The 18,431-nt window shown below is 46.9% G+C and overlaps 1 protein-coding gene across 1 annotated transcript in view; it reads right to left on the minus strand.

Moving 5' to 3' along the window:
- LOC144797608 (uncharacterized) overlaps positions 1–18,431 on the minus strand; it is a 300,360-nt gene that overhangs the window by 50,971 nt on the left and 230,958 nt on the right. The window contains exons 4-6 of the mRNA XM_078668294.1: positions 6,491–6,601; positions 1,259–1,348; positions 391–480 (exon numbers count right to left, since the gene is read on the minus strand). Of these exons, the coding sequence (XP_078524420.1) occupies positions 391–480; positions 1,259–1,348; positions 6,491–6,601 (291 nt within the window). The remainder of the gene's footprint in view (positions 1–390; positions 481–1,258; positions 1,349–6,490; positions 6,602–18,431) is intronic.

The raw sequence follows: 18,431 nt of genomic DNA on the forward strand, positions 1-18,431 counted from the left end.
AGCAAGGAGAAAGGAACTGCGATAATCTATTCAAATCAATTCAATGAACGTTATTCAGATTTATACGAAAATACATAAAAGCATAGCATTAATACATACATCAGTTACTTCAACACTGATAAACCAATCAAATACACGACTTGCCTACATAAGGTTCAAAAGAAATAATAAAACAGCAAATATACATTTCTTTTAAAATGCATACATTCAGTGCAAAATTGCAGTGCAAAAGCTTTAGATAAGGAGTAGATTCATATCCCAGTCAATAATAGGACAGCAACTCCCTATGAACATTTCCTCTAATTGAGTGCATTTGTAAATCATTTTAGCTTAGAGTCATTCAGTTTTCAATCCCAGCAAAGTAACAAAGAAGGAATATTTGTACCTTACCCGAACCAACATTGGTGCCTTTCTCTCTGTGTTCTACACCAAGCGGATCCACAAAACTTGGCACTAACTCAGTATTGAAAAATTGCATACCTGTCGTACAAGAAAAACACCCCTTTAATGTAAAAGTTATTATACTTGAGGTTGTAGGGGAAAATAACTTGTGTCATTGTTGCCTATTTTTTTCTAGAGGTGGCAAGTAGGATTATTATTCTTTAGCTTGTTGGTAATTACCAATACTCTGCTCTCCTATATTTCAGTGACATATTATACTTAAGGGGCACTTTGCTGCAGATTTCGATATATAGTTCATTAGATTAATCTAATGATAGCTTTATGTATACGATTAGAAACTTGAATATCCTACAAAAGTGGCCAGTAATAGTTAAATATCCTGTAGCTTGGTTATACACAAATTCCATAATTTGTTCACATGACTAACATACATGAGGATACCCAGAGAATACCCAGTTCAGATTGAGAGCAAGGAGAAAGGAACTGCGATAATCTATTCAAATCAATTCAATGAACGTTGTTCAGATTTATACGAGAATACATAAAAGCATAGCATTAATACATACATCAGTTACTTTAACACTGATAAACCAATCAAATACACGACTTGCCTACATAAGGTTCAAAAGAAATAATAAAACAGCAAATATAATTTTTTTTAAAACGCATACATTCAGTGCAAAATTGCAGTGCAAAAGCTTTAGATAAGGAGTAGATGCATATCCCAGTCAATAATAGGACAGCAACTCCCGATGAATATTTCCTCTAATTGAGTGCATTTGTAAATCATTTTAGCTTAGATTCATTCAGTTTTCAATTCCAGCAAAGTAACAAAGAAGGAATATTTGTACCTTACCAGAACCAACATTGGTGCCTTTCTCTCTGTGTTCTACACCAAGCGGATCCACAAAACTTGGCACTAACTCAGTATTGAAAAATTGCATACCTGTCGTACAAGAAAAACACCCCTTTAATGTAAAAGTTATTATACTTGAGGTTGTAGGGGATAATTAACTTGTGTCATTGTTGCCTATTTTTTTCTAGAGGTGGCAAGTAGGATTATTATTCTTTAGCTTGTTGGTAATTACCAATACTCTGCTCTCCTATATTTCAGTGACATATTATACTTAAGGGGCACTTTTCTCTCGCTCCTTGGTGTTTCCCCCGTTTTTGCCTGAAATTGTGCTTGTTTTTGCCTGAAATTGTGCTTGTTTTTTTTCTTCCCCAGATCGTGTGTCACTGTCTTTTTCACCCGTTTTTTTGCCTGAATTTGTGCTTGTTTTTCTTCCCCAGATCGTGTGTCGCTGTCTTTTTCCCCTGTTTTTACTTGGATTTGTGCTTGTTCTTTGCCGTTTCTCGTCGTGCTTTGCCCCCGCTTCCCGCCACCGCCTTGAGCCCCGCCCCTTTTCTCTTCTGTTTCCCTCCCCGCTCCCGCCTCCCAGCTGCTCCGCCCACCCGCGCACTTCGCCTTAAATGGCGACCGTGCGAACGCGCAGCGGTCACGCGCAGCGGGCGCGCCGATTGTGCGCCGAAGGCGCGCCAAAGGTAAGCCCGTCTGCGCCCGTCCGCGCCTGGACCGCGCCCAGCGCCAGGACCCCTGGCCCCCACCGACGGAAGCCGACCCGACGAACCTACAGCGCCGCCGACCTCATCGCACTCAACACCGGCCACATCCCAGGATGTCACCGAGCCGCCCCGAAGCACACCCACGGACCCTTCAGCTGCCACGCCTGCAAGTTCACCTGCATCCGGACCTTCCCTGCACCCGCCAAGCCGAACTCCAGCAGCACCCACCTCAAGTGTATCCTGCTCAACACCCGCTCCGTCCACAGACACGCCGTAGAACTCTGGAACCTGCTCGACACCACCGCCCCCGACGTTGCCTTCATCACCGAGACCTGGATGAACGCCTCCTCAGCCCCAGACATCGCCATCGCCATCCCAGAGGGCTACAAGATCACCCGGAGGGACCGCGACAACCAGACCGGAGGAGGCATCGCCATCATCCACAGAGACACCATCCGCATCACTACCAACACCGATGACACCCTCACCACCGCTGAACACCTGCACTTCCAGATCCACACCAACCCGAAGACCACCCTCAGAGGCACCCTGATCTACCGACCCCCGGGACCACGCACACGATTCAGCGAGGACATCGCCGACTTCGTCAGCCCGCACGCTCTCCCCTCCGCCGACTACATCCTCCTGGGGGACCTCAACTTCCACCTGGAAAACAACAACGACCGCAACACCATCACCCTGCTCGACAACCTCGACAACCTCGGACTCAAGCAACTGGTGACCACCCCCACCCACCTCGCCGGACACACACTCGACGCCGTCTTCTCATCCAGCAAAGACGTCACCTTCAGCCACGCAACAGGACTCCACTGGACGGACCACAGCTGCGTCCACTTCACCTTCAGAAGAACGACGATCCACCACCTCCAGCAACAGGTTGCTCGAAGAAGCTGGAACAAGATCACAGCCGACCAGCTCACCGCCTCCCTGAGCCAGCACCCTCCCGCCAACTCAGCGAACCCCAGCCAGGCCGCCGACAACCTCACGAAATGGATCAACGACTGCGCGGACGAACTCGCCCCTCTGAGAACCCCACCCAGCAGATCCTGCAGCAGAAAAACACCATGGTTCACCGACGAACTCAAGAGCTCCAAGAAGAACTGTCGAGCCCTCGAGAAAGCCTGGAGAAGGGAACCAACGACGGACAACATGACCACCCTCAAGCTCGCCACCCGGAAACACCACCAACTGATCCGCGCCACCAAGAAAAATGCATACAAGGACCGGCTGGACAACAACGCACACAACTGCAAGGAACTCTTCAACATCGTGAAAGAGCTCTCCAACCCCAACGCCGGAAACAACGACATCACCCCATCGCAAGACCTCTGCAACTCCCTCGCGTCCTACTTCCACAACAAGATCACGGACATACACAACAGCTTCAACAACCAACCAACGCAAGCCACAACCGCAACGACGCCACCCACCACCACCCTCCGCACCTGGACCCCGATCAGCACCGAAGACACCATCCGCACCATGAACTCCATCCATTCCGGATCTCCGACTGACCCCTGCCCTCACCACGTCTTCAACAAAGCCGACGCTGTCCTCGCACCCCACCTGCGGGACATCATCAACACCTCCTTCGACTCCGCCACCTTCCCTGAGAGCTGGAAGCACGCCGAACTCAGCGCTCTCCTCAAGAAACCCACAGCAGACCCCACCGACCTCAAGAACTACCGTCCCATCTCGCTCCTCCCGTTCCCGGCCAAAGTCATCGAGAAGACCGTCAACAAACAGCTGGCCGCCTTCCTCGAGACGAATGGATCCCTCGACCCCTCACAGTCCGGCTTCCGAGCGAACCACAGCACCGAGACCGCCCTCATCGCCGCCACCGACGACCTTCGAACTCTGATGGACAACGGAGAAACAGCGGCCCTCATCCTCCTGGACCTCTCCGCGGCTTTCGACACTGTCTGCCACCGCACCCTAGTACAGCGCCTCAGCAACATCGGAATCCAGGAGAAGGCACTGGAATGGATCACCTCCTTCCTCGACGGAAGAACACAAAGAGTCCGCCTACCACCGTACAAGTCAGAGGCCACCAAAGTCATCTGCGGCGTCCCTCAAGGATCCTCACTGAGCCCCACCCTCTTCAACGTCTACATGAGCCCCCTCGCGACCATCGCACGCCAACACAACCTCAACATCATCTCCTACGCTGACGACACCCAGCTGATCCTCTCCCTGACCAACGACCCCGCCACCGCCAGAGCCAACCTGCACGAAGGGATGAGAGACGTAGCCGAATGGATGACGACCAGCCGCCTGAAACTGAACTCAGACAAGACGGAGGTCCTCATCCTGGGCTCCACGCCCTCCGCCTGGGACGACTCCTGGTGGCCCCCCGCCCTGGGCACCGCACCCAAACCGACGGACCACGCACGCAACCTGGGCTTCATCCTGGACTCCTCCCTCTCCATGACCAGACAAGTCAACGCCGTCTCCTCGTCATGCTTCAACATCCTGCGCATGCTACGTAAGATCTTCCGGTGGATCCCCACCGAGACGAGGAAGACGGTCACCCAAGCCCTCGTCACCAGCCGACTGGACTACGGCAACGCCCTCTACGCCGGAACCACTGCCAAACTCCAGAAGAGACTCCAGCGGATCCAGAACGCCTCGGCGAGACTCATCCTCGACATCCCCCGACGCAGCCACATCTCCGGACACCTGAGAGATCTGCACTGGCTCCCGGTCAACAAGAGAATCACCTTCCGGCTCCTCACCCACGCGCACAAAGCCCTACACGACCAAGGCCCGAGCTACCTCAACAACCGGATCAACTTCTACACTCCCAAGCGCCTCCTCAGATCAACCAACCACGCCCTCGCCGCCGTCCCCCGCATCCGAAGAGCGACAACAGGAGGAAGATCCTTCTCCTACCTGGCCGCCAAGACCTGGAACTCACTTCCGACCAATCTGCGCCTGACCCAAGACCACCTCTCCTTCAGGAAGAAGCTCAAGACCTGGCTGTTCGAGCAGTAGCGGCACCCCCCCCCCTCCCAGCGCCTTGAGACCCTACGGGTGAGTAGTGCGCTCTACAAATGACCTGATTGATTGATTGCTTTTCTGCAGATTTCGATATATAGTTCATTAGATTAATCTAATGGTAGCTTTATGTATTCGATTAGAAACGTGAATATCCTACAAAAGTGGCCAGTAATAGTTAAATATCCTGTAGCTTGGTTATACACAAATTCCATAATTTGTTCACATGACTAACATACATGAGGATACCCAGAGAATACCCAGTTCAGATTGAGAGCAAGGAGAAAGGAACTGTGATAATCTATTCAAATCAATTCAATGAACGTTGTTCAGATTTATACGAGAATACATAAAAGCATAGCATTAATACATACATCAGTTACTTTAACACTGATAAACCAATCAAATACACGACTTGCCTACATAAGGTTCAAAAGAAATAATAAAACAGCAAATATACATTTTTTTTAAAACGCATACATTCAGTGCAAAATTGCAGTGCAAAAGCTTAAGATAAGGAGTAGATGCATATCCCAGGTTACTAAGGTTCATTAATGACTTCCAGCACAGGGATTAAAAAGAGAACGATCCAAACCATGGTTTAATCATTCTCAAAGCAGTCTTTCAAGGTGGACCAGAGATTTACGCCTCCTGATTGCAATCTTGATATATGTTACTATGGTCCAACAGGTGTAGGAAGGTTTTCTAAAATTTTAAAGGCCTCCTAATAATAAAAAAACTCTGATTTAAAAAATGTGGGCGCAACAGACATCATCTAATGTCTTTAGAAAAGTCACGATATAGCATAAAATGAATGGTTGTTTGTCTAGCTTTCTCATCGCACGTGAACATCGGAAGATTTGAGGCCCATGTCTTATTTTTAGGAAATACAACAAGGTGATGTAAAAGCTACAAACGTAATCTAGTTAGATAATATCTATCTTGTGTATTGGTGACATTTACCAAGTCGCCTTAAATTCCCTGTGGAATTGGTGACATACAATACTTCTCCACCATTGTCTTAGTTCTTGCTTGCTCTTCTCTGAGGGCATCCATTTTCCCCAGAAAGACTATTCTAAGCTCTTTTTGGCAATACTGGAGGATATCAATATGGGCCAGGACATTAAAACGACCCCCAATACCGGAAGAGTTCCATCCACAGATAGTCTATTCAAAATTAGTTGCATTGGATAACATTTCAGTTGGATGACAGTCCGAACTAGATTCTCAGAGAACAAGAGCGTTACTTAGAGTTGGGTAAATGCAAAATATCCTCCAAAAAGGGGTAGATGTCCCCTCCGCTGTATTATGAATGAGCTGAAGCCACTGGTATTCAAAATATGGTGGACTGGACTGCACTTTTTAGCTGAAGTCTCGCTCCGCCAAACTCTAAATAAGACCCTTTGTGTCACATAGGTATTGGCGGCAGAGATTTAGTGGGGTGGTCAAAGGACTGCCAATAAGCTTTATATACTGAGGATTTCCATAAACATCAAACACTCACCTGTAGGAGTATGGATGTCTACTATGCTTCCAGAGTCCTGAATGTCTATGTTATCGGAATCCTCCTCTTCTTTGATTACCAATGAAACAATTGGTGCAATGGCCTCAGACTCTGCATTGAAAAGAAAAATAACTAATTTTTATTACAGACGTTCCTATGGAAGTGAAGTCTGTTAATTTTGGCACTTTCCAAAATGTAAAAATACAGAAGGTAGGTTAGCCGCTAAACTGAAGGAAAAATGAAATCACGAGATATGGAGCGCTTTGTTTTATGTCATTGAAGCACTTCTCCAACACGAAAACACGAATTAAAGGGCTCATTAGGATGGAGGACAAACTCAAGTCAGTCGCTATCCTGGTGTAAATCGGGACCATCCGCCATGAATGTGGCGGTCCCACACACCGGATCAGGATGCAACCGCCACCGTAGCAGTTGGACCCTGCATTTTAACATTGCAGCGGTTGCTGCCGACAGCAGCACCTGTGGCGATGCTAAAAAAATGCCATGTTGTGCATTTAACAGCACTACGTGGCAGGCACCACATGGTGCCTGCCACATAGTGCTGTGAAATGTAGGGGTGTACCATGGGTACCCCCCAAGTGCCCCCTCGCCTCCCCCAACACAAAGGGGGCCCGCAACGGGCCCCCAAACCCAATTCCCGCATAGCTGGCGGTGGCGATCCTTCCTCCATCCAAATGAGGCCCTAAGCAACCAGTGAACCAAGTAACATGGAAAAGTGCTCTTTTAACCCGTAGTATTTTATCACTCTCATTCTGATGCATGGAGGCACAATGTGCTGCACGATATTATAATGTGCACCTCTGTCTCGTTACAGTTACACCCTTTCTCTCAGTCACTGGCGGAGTGACAGTGAGTCACATGATATAGAAGTTTGACTATTGGTCGTCTGTCAACTCATAACTTCTCCTCCACCAATATCTTCTGTAGGGGCGGTTATTTTACGAGCTGGAGAACCCCGGAGACTCTTCTCTGTCTGCTGCAGGCATGTAAGGAAACCTAGGGGGAAGAGACTGTGGTGTTGTGATCCTTTTTAGGTCTCGCCTACGCGGCGCACATGCGCTGCTTAGGAAAGAGACCTTTAGTAATGGGCACAGCTTTCCCGGCAAAAATGTGCAAGCGTTGCATTGCTTCCAATGGCAAAGCGTGCACGTCTGGTGATTAACTTGCAGGAGTGAGCAGCTGGCGCCAAATGTTATCCATTATCACGCCTTGCTGCTCGCTCACGCAAGGGAATCACGCAGGCCCCCTCCTCTCTACCCTCCCCCTGCTGCCATCAAAGGCGGGGCACGCTTGTACTTGCTAAATAATAGTACCTTCTTCATTTTCGAAGATTGAGCCATCTATATCTATCAACTAGGTGGCAGTATACAACCATGCAAAGTACTATTACTATTCCTTGATGTTTGTTATTGTGTTGTCTGACTCCTCAAGGAACATGTCTTCTTTTTCAAAATAGATGTCATCCATTTGTATGTAGTTGCCTGTTCGGAGTTCTCAGTATGTTCGTTTTGAGGTGCATTGGCTTAGACTTTGGAGCTCGTTGTAAAAGGAGCGTCTCTTCTGCGTACTGTACTGGGACAGATGAGCTGCAGTGATGCAAACACTTTATGTATTGCGCCTACTACCATTGCTTTCGTATTGTAGCTCATTCTGAATGCGGGCGCTTTTTCTCAGGAGCCTAGGAATGCCACCAAGCCGTTGTGTTGTTGTGTGTGTTATTGGTAGTGTGAGGCTAGCATGCATTTTGGGTGGTGCGGGACAGTGTAATCGTACCTGGCGTCAGGGCTCTGTAGTGCCAAGGCAAAGGCAGACGTCTACAGCACAAAGAGAGAGAGGCGGGGTGTCTGGAAGGAGGGGGCTTTTACCGCTCACAACCACACATTCTCACGCACATACACACACTCACATCCACACACACATACACATAACTCACACATGCCCTTTCAAACCCACATCCACACACAAGTACATTCTCATGCACACACACACATCCAAATACTCTCATCTCGTACATACACAGAAAAACACACAGAAGAAGACATACACACATAATCCACTGCACACACAGATTCACTGGCACACAAACATTAAATAACACAGCATAGCACCTCACTGATTTCTCCACTCATGGAACTGTTTCATTTCTCAGTCCATGAGTCCCTTAACTCTCTTGCTTTGTAAAGTGCTTTATTGCTCTTGGACCAAGTTCTTGCTTCATAAAACTAAATAATAAATAAATAAATATGCGTTCACATCCAAATACAGAGCTAAGCCATGCACAGGTAGGCCCCAGACACGCACACCGACATACACACTCCCCCAAATACAAAGGCAAGTACCTGCCAGAAAACAAACACACACGCACGCGCACACACACGTGCTTCAGGGTCTACCTCGCCCCTCGTACTGGGACACTTCACGTGGCACAGCTGGTGTGATACACCCCGCACTGACAAACAACTGGTCGTGCCTGGCTCTGCATGAGACACCCGCTGGCGGATACGGGTGCCCGTGAGGCTGACGCGCTTGTGTCCTGGGTTGCGCTGCCGACCCTGATATGCCCTTCCCCGCACCACCTCCTCTGTGACACACTGGTTTCCCGTGCTTCTCTTTCAGAGTCACTGGAGCAGGGCGCGTTCAATTCAAACGAGTGCTGGCCTCCTATGTCAAGCTAATGAATGGAATTAGGCGCCCAGCTGATTCTTCAAGGATTGGGAGGGGTGTGTGTGTGGGGGGGGGGTGTAGCTGAAGCTGCACAGCCAGCACTCTCCTGTCAGAATACACTACCAGCCAACTACTTACAACGGACAGCTCGACTGATGCTCTTTGTACTGGTGCATTCTGGGACTTGTAGTCCTTGTTGTATAGCCTGCATCTGGTGTTAAAGCACACGCCAGCCTACTGATAACATACTACGGCTATAGGTAGAAACAGGCATTTCTAGGAGACCTCTCAGCCTTATCATCAAAGATCTCATAGCAAGACGTGAGACCGCGTCTTCTCTGCTCCTGGTGTTCTCACTTCGAGCGCTTTAAGGCATTTGATGAATCACGTCTCCGCACTGCCCTGTTGCCATTGGAAACTCTAGGGAGTGAGATGAACTCCTCACAAATGCCTTTAAACTTCATTGACATGTACAGGCTTGGTACGGCCCTTCCTCGGGAAGCCCTGTCACAGTGAGCCGCTGTTCTGCTGGGAGCGGACATGCTGAGATCAGGGAGGGCAGTCTTCACAAAAGCGACTGTTAGCCTAAACGGGCATTGTTTCCGAGAACGTTTAGCCGATGTAATTACTTCAAGCTGCTTATTATTCTTGGCTTCTCTAAGGTGCTATGTGGGTTCTGCGGTCACTTTTACCAGAAGCGGTTTAGCATTTCGCCTCGGTTTTTGAGGCACATTTCTGAATTTGTATGCATGAAAGTGTATGTTGTTTAGCTGTCTGCCGAGCCATGTCTTCTTTTTAGAGGTCGCCCCTCCTCCTCTGGCATCCTCTATTTTGGCAGGTATCCCTCTGCTAGTCTTCGGTGAAACGGTCTGTTCTGCCTCGAGCAGAAGAAGAAGGCCCAAGATGCAGCTTGCCTCTCAGTCGCGGCTTGTGTCATCCACCCATGCATTACAGTGCGGCTTCTTTGGTTGCAAGTTGCCTCCAGCAGAAGCCCTGCCCAATAGCTCTGAGCTTCTCCTAGCCATCTGGTGGCAGAAGCACCGCTCTCAACTCATACTCCTCTCAGAGAACGGGGCAGGTTTCAGAGGGCGTCATTCCCACCCCCTCACAGTTTCATCAGCATGCCTTGCACCGGGATGCCAGGAGCCGTGTTTTGTTATTACTACTGCTAAGATTCTTCGGCCGTTTGGCCGTGAGGAGAGCGAGTTGTTGGTGCCTGTTTTTTTTTTGGATCATGCCAACTACAAACGAGCCCTGGCCCATTTGCCGCGTGTCAGGTGATCTGAACAGACAGTAACAGTAACATTATGTAGATTGTGCAAATGTTTTCTGTTTGTAAAGTCCATCTTACTTCTGTTTGTTTTTAAACTCTTTAATGGTAAAAAAGTTTGTTCGTCTAACATAGAAAAAGCGTACATGTTCTTATTTTTGTACGACATCGACAGCTGCTATGAAGTGATTAACAGATTTTCAAACTTTTTTCGGCTAATGAAGATGCATCTTGTGTGGAACGAACATAAATATATGTTTTGTGTCTTTTCATCCAATTATGCCCCCATCCCCCTCAGACACACGTTTTAAAACTATATCTTTCCCTTCAGATATAATGTCTCTCCATAATGCATGGTCTGTAAACTCAGCCTTCCATATATAGAGGCTGTTTGACACACAATCCACCTGAAATATTTTCAGTGAATGAACAGTATGCAGTGCACAGTAAAATACCATACTGATGACGACCATCGTCTTGCTTTTTATGACAATATCAGGGCTACTAGTGCCAATAATGCATATGATTGGTTTCCATTAGCCACATCTAATAAACTAACCTTATTCAAAAATGATTTGCAGTTAAAATATTGCGACCACTGTATAGGCGAAATTTGCCACAGTATTATGTATTTAGTAAATATATTTACCTCTTATTTTTACTTATAAAAGTTGCTTGATTTGGAATTTAGAGCTAAAGACTACGTTTAACAAGGCTTGCTGAATGCTTGCATTCTGATATATTTTGCCTTGTATACAATTCTTGAAGGTACATTCCAGGACCTAGAGTGGATGAGAAATAATTTAGAGTTTGGGGCTTTTACAGGTGTGTGTTGTGGTTATGGATGCCCTATGTCTGGGCGAGGGCGTGGTTATGGGCTCTGTAGCCCTTGAGAGAGAGTTAAAGGGGGTAATGTGAGGCACACCTGATTTTCAGGAGTCCATGACGATTGTGGGATGGCTTTAGGAGGGTAGTTGCTAAAGTAAGGATAACATGAGCATGTGGTGGTGTTGTGTCTATTTTTCTGTGGGGGATTTTCCCAGTTTTTCAGTCTGTAACTTCGGGTTAGGGGCATGGTTGAAGGATATTTTGCCACTGAAAATCAGCATCTTTGTTGTCGATAACTTTATCCAATTTACTTTAACAAAATATTTGACTGTAGTCAGTAAAAAAACAAGCATTGGGTGCCGAAGTTAAGGTCCTCCGATGGTTCACCTCTTTCCTCCAGAACCGCTCGCAAAAGATAAAAATCAAGAACTTTACCTCCGACCTCCACTCTGTCAGCAGAGGTGTACCCCAAGGCTCAGTGCTCTCACCTCAACTGTTCAACATATACATGGAACACCTCACCACCATTCTTAAAAAGGCAAAGATCCCCTTCCACCTATACCGCGATGACACCCAGATCTATCTAGAAACCTCCTCCCCAGACAACATCCTCAGACTCAATAACACTCTAAAAGAAATTCAAGTCTGGCTATCCCAAAACCACCTTAAACTCAACCAAGAAAAAACGGAGATCCTCCTCATCTCCAACAAAGAAGAGAACCCACAAATTGCAGAGTGGCTTAAAGCTTTGGACACTCTTAACCGTAACCTCACCTTGGCCAAATCCGTAAAATCCTTAGGAATCACCCTAGACCCCAAACTGGACATGACCAACCACATAAAAACTCCGCAAAGACTGCCTTCTTCAACTTAAGGCTTCTATACACAATCAAACCATTCATTCCTGCCAAAGACCTCAAACAAGCCGCACAATCACCAGTGCTATCCAGACTCGACTATGGCAACGCAACCCTCACCGGTGCCTCAAAATCCAACTTGGCTCCCCTCAGAACAACCCTCAACGCAGCAGCCAGAATGGTCACTGGAATCAAGAAATATGACCACCTTTCACCAGCACTAAGAGAACTAAAATGGCTCCCAGTTGAACAGTGAGCCAATTTCAGAACGGCTTGCCTCACGCACAAAGCCCTCCACACTGGAAAACCAGACTATTTAGCCGCCAAACTTAAGAGGGCTGGGCAGATGGGAAACCTCAGGAGCTCAAACTCCCTCCTTCTCATCCCCTTGAAAACACACAAACACAAAACAGCTGCAAAATCATTTGCCGGAACCGCACCCAAAATTTGGAACTCCATCCCAGCAGACATCAGAACTATCCTTTCCTTCTCAAAATTAAAAAAACACCTTATAATCCTCCTGCTGAACCGCACCCCCCCAAATGGATAGCCACGCTACCCCTGAGGACGGTGTTCTCCGACTAGACTCTGCTCACATCCTCCTCAGCCCGCCTCAAGACTATCCTTGCACATGATAAGGCGGCCTCACGATCCCCGGTCCACCTCCACTCAGCATTCAACAAGGCTATCTCAGGACTCTTCCACTCCGCCTTGAAGACGTGGGGACACCTGGTCTGCCGATCCTCCAAGGTCTACCAAAATTAGCCTTCAACAAGGCTACCTCTGAATCTCGTCCACTGCTTCCATAAGCCTTAGTACGCTTGGACTACCGATCGTTCTTTTTTTTGCTGACGATTATTCTAATATGCTTAACTACCTTGAAACAATGCTGTAGAGCGCTCTGATTCCCTCAGGTCTGGTCAGCGCTACATAAAACTCCTAAAATAAATAAATAAAATAAATAAATAACCAATAGGTCTCGCCTTTGGGACCTTATAAGTGCTTAGCCATGCAACAGTTGATATTGTTGCACCAAGGATATTGTGCTGCATAACTAAATACTTATAAGGTCCCAAAAGCGAGACCTATTGGCTATGCCAATGCTTGTTAAATCAAGTGTGGGGCCAAATATCAGTTAAACATTCCTTTTATCTCTAACCTCTCCTATTATGCAATTTGTCCTAATTTGTATTCCTTTTCCAGAATTCTCGAGTGAGCCAAATCAATAGACCACCAGCTCCCTGAGGACTAAACATTTCTGACTATAACTCTGGTTTCAATGGATTTGTAAAGAGTACGCATTAAATAATGGTTGATAATTTGCAATATTTCTCCCATTAATTAAATCTGCCCCTCTGTTCATTTTTTATTAGTCATCTGTACAACTTGGAAACAAGTATGACAATCGTACTTCTTTGGTCTTGCTAACATATACTATTCCTTAGGTAGGTCAGTCACATAATCCTGTCATGGCAGTCACATATTACTGCCATGACCTGTTCTTTTTGTTACAACCTGAAACTTTCTCAACGCATTCAAAATATTTTGTTTGCAGCGATACAGTTGGTCGTTGCCTGAATTGAAACTAATGCAGTTCTGAAGCTTCTTTACTTTTCCCAATGGTCACTTTTGAGATACCCTAAAAGTTTCCTAAAAAATAACTGGATATTTTCCAACCCCCCTCCAACAGACCAACACTCCACACACCATGTGAGAGATAAACGTTTGTCTTCGTAGACTGTCACACACTAAATAAAAATTCATGCTCCCAAGTTTGTGGAAGAACTTTAGCAAATCCCCCAAAACCTCCAATGTTCCCTTGACCACCCTCCTGGCAGACTACATATGAAATCATGAGGCACACAAACCCTTTACTAGTCAATGTTCTATTCAAAAGACCACTCTCCCTTAGAAGTGAAGGAGTAACTTAGTGAAACAATCAACCACCAATTCTCTCGACTACCCTCCTGCGAGGCTCCAGATGTAATCATGAGGCACAGAAAACCTTTTACTAGTTAATGTTCTATCCAAAAGACCACTCTCCCTTAGAAGTGAAGGAGTAACTTCATGAACCAACCAACCTCTAATGCTCTCTTGACTACCCTCCTGCCAGACTACATATGAAATCATGAGGTACACAAACTTTATACTATGTAATATTCTATCTGAAAGACCACTCTCCATTAGAAGTGAAAGGGTAACTTCACTTCTCTTCAGTTGTTTCTAAGCCACCCTAAGGTAATCAATAGCATTTGCCAACCTCCAGGCCCGCTTCTTTTGGAATAGCCTTTTCATTAGCATACTGGAAAAAATATATATACTCCTCTCTGGACTGATCTGATGATACTAAGTTTCAAAGAAATCACTATTCTGCCGATCTGGCCATAAAGACAAGGAGACAATATGCCACACATAAAAAGATCATCATAAATAAAATTCAAAAATGTAACATTGTCAATAAAATATTTTAAAAGAACAGCGAAGCACCATAAAATCCAACTAAACATCAATAGATGAATTAAAAAGCATTGAAAATGCAATAGGTCTCGCCCTCGTTTAAGTTAAAGCAAATATGCTTGTAATTAGGTGGCTTTTTAGCTTTGCTTCATGTACATAACATGCATATGTATGCATATATGTATAAATATATGTATGCATGCATTTATATTTGTACTATATATATATATATATATATATATACATATACATATAAATAAATGTGTATGTATATATATATATATCGTTACACTGCCACAGTTTGAGGTGCACGCAATGACAGGCGAACTCAGCCACCACGGTTAAGTCCTTTATTGAGGCACAACGGGACACAGCGCTGAATATTTCATTAAGCCCCAACGCGTTTCGGAGCTCCTTATGCTCCTTGCTCACGGGGCAGACATGCTGTGGCAGACGTAGGAAGAGAACAAGTCCCGGTTCGTCCTGTTTCATAACTTGTATTGCTGACGTCATCTTTGGACTTCTGGGATTCGTAGTCCTCCAACCACCATATAACCCATGTTGGGCTCTGCCTCCTGCAAAATAAAATCAAACCCTTAGTCGGGCCTCCAATACTGTGTCCGTTGAAGATTAAATGCACATGGCCTGTCATTCTGCAATACGTTTTCCCAATATTTCGAATCCTGCAGTCCACAAACATTTTTGTGATGTTGCTACCTCCCCGACCTGGCTCGGCCGGTAAATATGTTCCGTTACGCTGCCACAGTTTGAGGTGCACGCAATGACAGGCGAACTCAGCCACCACGATTAAGTACTTTATTGAGGCACAACGGGACACAGCGCTGAATATTTCATTAAGCCCCAATGCGTTTCTGAGCTCCTTATTGCAGAATGACAGGTCATGTGCATTTAATCTTCAACGGACACAGTATTGGAGGCCTGACTATGGGTTTGATTTTATTTTGCAGGAGGCAGAGCCCAACATGGGTCATATGGTGGTTGGAGGACTACAAATCCCAGAAGTCCAAAGATGACGTCAGCAATACAAGCTATGAAACAGGACGTACCAGGGACTTGTTCTCTTCCTACGTCTGCCACTGCATGTCCGCCCCGTGAGCAAGGAGCATAAGGAGCTCCGAAACGCGTTGGGGCTTAATGAAATATTCAGCACTGTGTCCCGTTGTGCCTCAATAAAGGACTTAACCGTGGTGGCTGAGTTCGCCTGTCATTGCGTGCACCTCAAACTGTGGCAGCGTAACGGAACATATTTACCGGCGAGCCAGGTCGGGGAGGTAGCAACATCACAAAATGTTTGTGGACTGCAGGTTCGAAATATTGAGAAACCGTATTGCAGAATGACCGGTCATGTGCATTTAATCTTCAACGGACACAGTATTGGAGGCCCGACTAAGGGTTTGATTTTATTTTGCAGGAGGCAGAGCCCAACATGGGTCATATGGTGGTTGGAGGACTACGAATCCCAGAAGTCCAAAGATAACGTCAGCAATACAAGCTATGAAACAGGACGAACCAGGGACTTGTTCTCTTCCTACGTCTGCCACTGCATGTCCGCCCCGTGAGCAAGGAGCATAAGGAGCTCCGAAACGCGTTGGGGCTTAATGAAATATTCAGCGCTGTGTCCCGTTGTGCCTCAATAAAGGACTTAACCGTGGTGGCTGACTTCGCCTGTCATTGCGTGCACCTCAAACTGTGGCAGCGGAATGGAACATATTTACCGGCTGTAGGAGAGTAGGGTCTGCTATCCTATGGTCACCCCAATTTTTGCATTTTGCTTCACTGGTTTTTCGACTTAATGTGGCTGTGGGCCTGCTAATCAGACCCACAGCCTGCTGTTCTCTCTCTAAATTCACACACATGTACTATAGGTACATCACCATTTTGGTACTGGACACCTTGTTAGCCACTGTACCATGCACTATAGGTGCTCAGGGCATAGGTGCATCCAAGGCCTACCAGGGGCTGCAGCATATCTTTTGCCACCCCTGGCTGGTACTTAAATCGACACAACTGGCTGATCACTCAGCTGGGGCAAGGTGGTGTAATCACCCCTTGCTTAGATATAGTATACCTATATCTAAACCTATATCTGGACACATATATACCTATCAGTCACTCCTATGGCAGGCCTTAACAATCCTGGAGGCAGAGTGCTTGGTTTTATGTGAGATGGTGCTCTAGCATGAGCTGAGCCTGTCTGCAGAGGTCGGAACTATTTCCGTACTGCTGTTCCAGGGATACTGCCATACCATATACTCTTAAGTGCATTATAATCCTCGCGGTTATTTCTAACTTTGGTTTGGCTTTATCAAAACATGTCGTGTTTGGTGTCATACACTTTGGAATACTACCCCCTCGCCAGTTCTGGCGACGGGGGTAGCATTCCACCCTTCTAGAGGGAGAAGACATGTTACTGTACTTAAACGCGGTTAATCCTAACCAGCGCCTCAGCGTCACAAAATGGATGCTGCTGCCCCAACACAAGTCTGACTTCCTGCTGCTGACCGAAACTTGGCAGAGGAGGCCTGGACAAAGGGTTTCCTGTCACAGGGAGGTGCTACACCACCCCAGACAGGAGATAGTGGATTGGAGCAGGGAGGGTTGAAAGAAACTAGACACTGCCTGGGGCACAAAAGGTGTCCCATGCAAAATCCAGTCAAACCAGTTCTGGGGCACTCCAGCCCCAGCTCTGGCGCGAAACTGGACAAAGGGAAAGGCGTGTAACCACCCCCTTCCGGGGTCCCACCCATAGGAGGGACCTAGCAGGTAATCCAGCCCCCATATTTGGAATAAAGGTGGGAGCAGTGCCAATGCACATCAGATTATCCTGACTGAAACTTATGAAACGAAACTCTGGACCCTTCGACATCCTACTCGACGTAGAAGACTGAAGAATCTCCCTTGTGGTCAAGGTGTGACCATCCTGTGCAAACAATTCATAAAAGGGGGTGGTGATGGACAGAGCATCTGAATTAAGCAGAACACTCCTACCCAGTCAAAAGATCAGGGCTTGATCCATCACCGTTTTTTAGCTCACTGCACCATCCCAGTTCAGAACCTGGCTACATGCAAATTAGGCTGTCCCTGGCCCAGTGCATCATGGGAACAGGGCAGACCAAACTACCAAGCCAATTCTTTACTGGAAAGGAAACAAGCTTCCGGGGACCGGTTTCTGGCATTGCAGCCGTCTTCGGCCCGGCTTGCTTGAATCCTGATGGTGCAGTGAGCAAGGGACTCATGTCTGAGCATACCCTTCCACACTTGTAGTGGCCAAAACGATTCATAAAAGGGGGTGGTGATGGACAGAGCATCTGAATTAAGCAGAACACTCCTACCCACTACAAGTGTGGAAGGGTATGCTCAGACATGAGTCCCTTGCTCACTGCACCATCAGGATTCAAGCAAGCCGGGCCGAAGACAGCTGTAATGCCAGAAACCGGTCCCCGGAAGCTTGTTTCCTTTCCAGTAAAGAATTGGCTTGGTAGTTTGGTCTGCCCTGTTCCCATGATGCACTGGGCCAGGGTCAGACTAATTTGCATGTAGCCAGGTTCTGAAATTGAGATGGTGCAGTGAGCTAAAAAACGGTGATGGATCAAGCCCTGATCTTTTGACTGGGTAGGAGTGTTCTGCTTAATTCAGATACTCTGTCCATCACCACCCCCTTTTGAATCGTTTTGGCCAGCACAAGTGTGGAAGGGTATGCTCAGATGTGAGTCCCTTGCTCACTGCACCATCAGGATTCAAGCAAGTCGGGCCGAAGACGGCTGTAATGCCAGAAACCGGTCCCCGGAAGCTTGTTTCCTTTCCAGTAAAGAATTGGCTTGGT

Source organism: Lissotriton helveticus, chromosome 12 (assembly GCF_964261635.1).
Source record: "Lissotriton helveticus chromosome 12, aLisHel1.1, whole genome shotgun sequence".
NCBI classification, from domain to species: domain Eukaryota; kingdom Metazoa; phylum Chordata; class Amphibia; order Caudata; family Salamandridae; genus Lissotriton; species Lissotriton helveticus.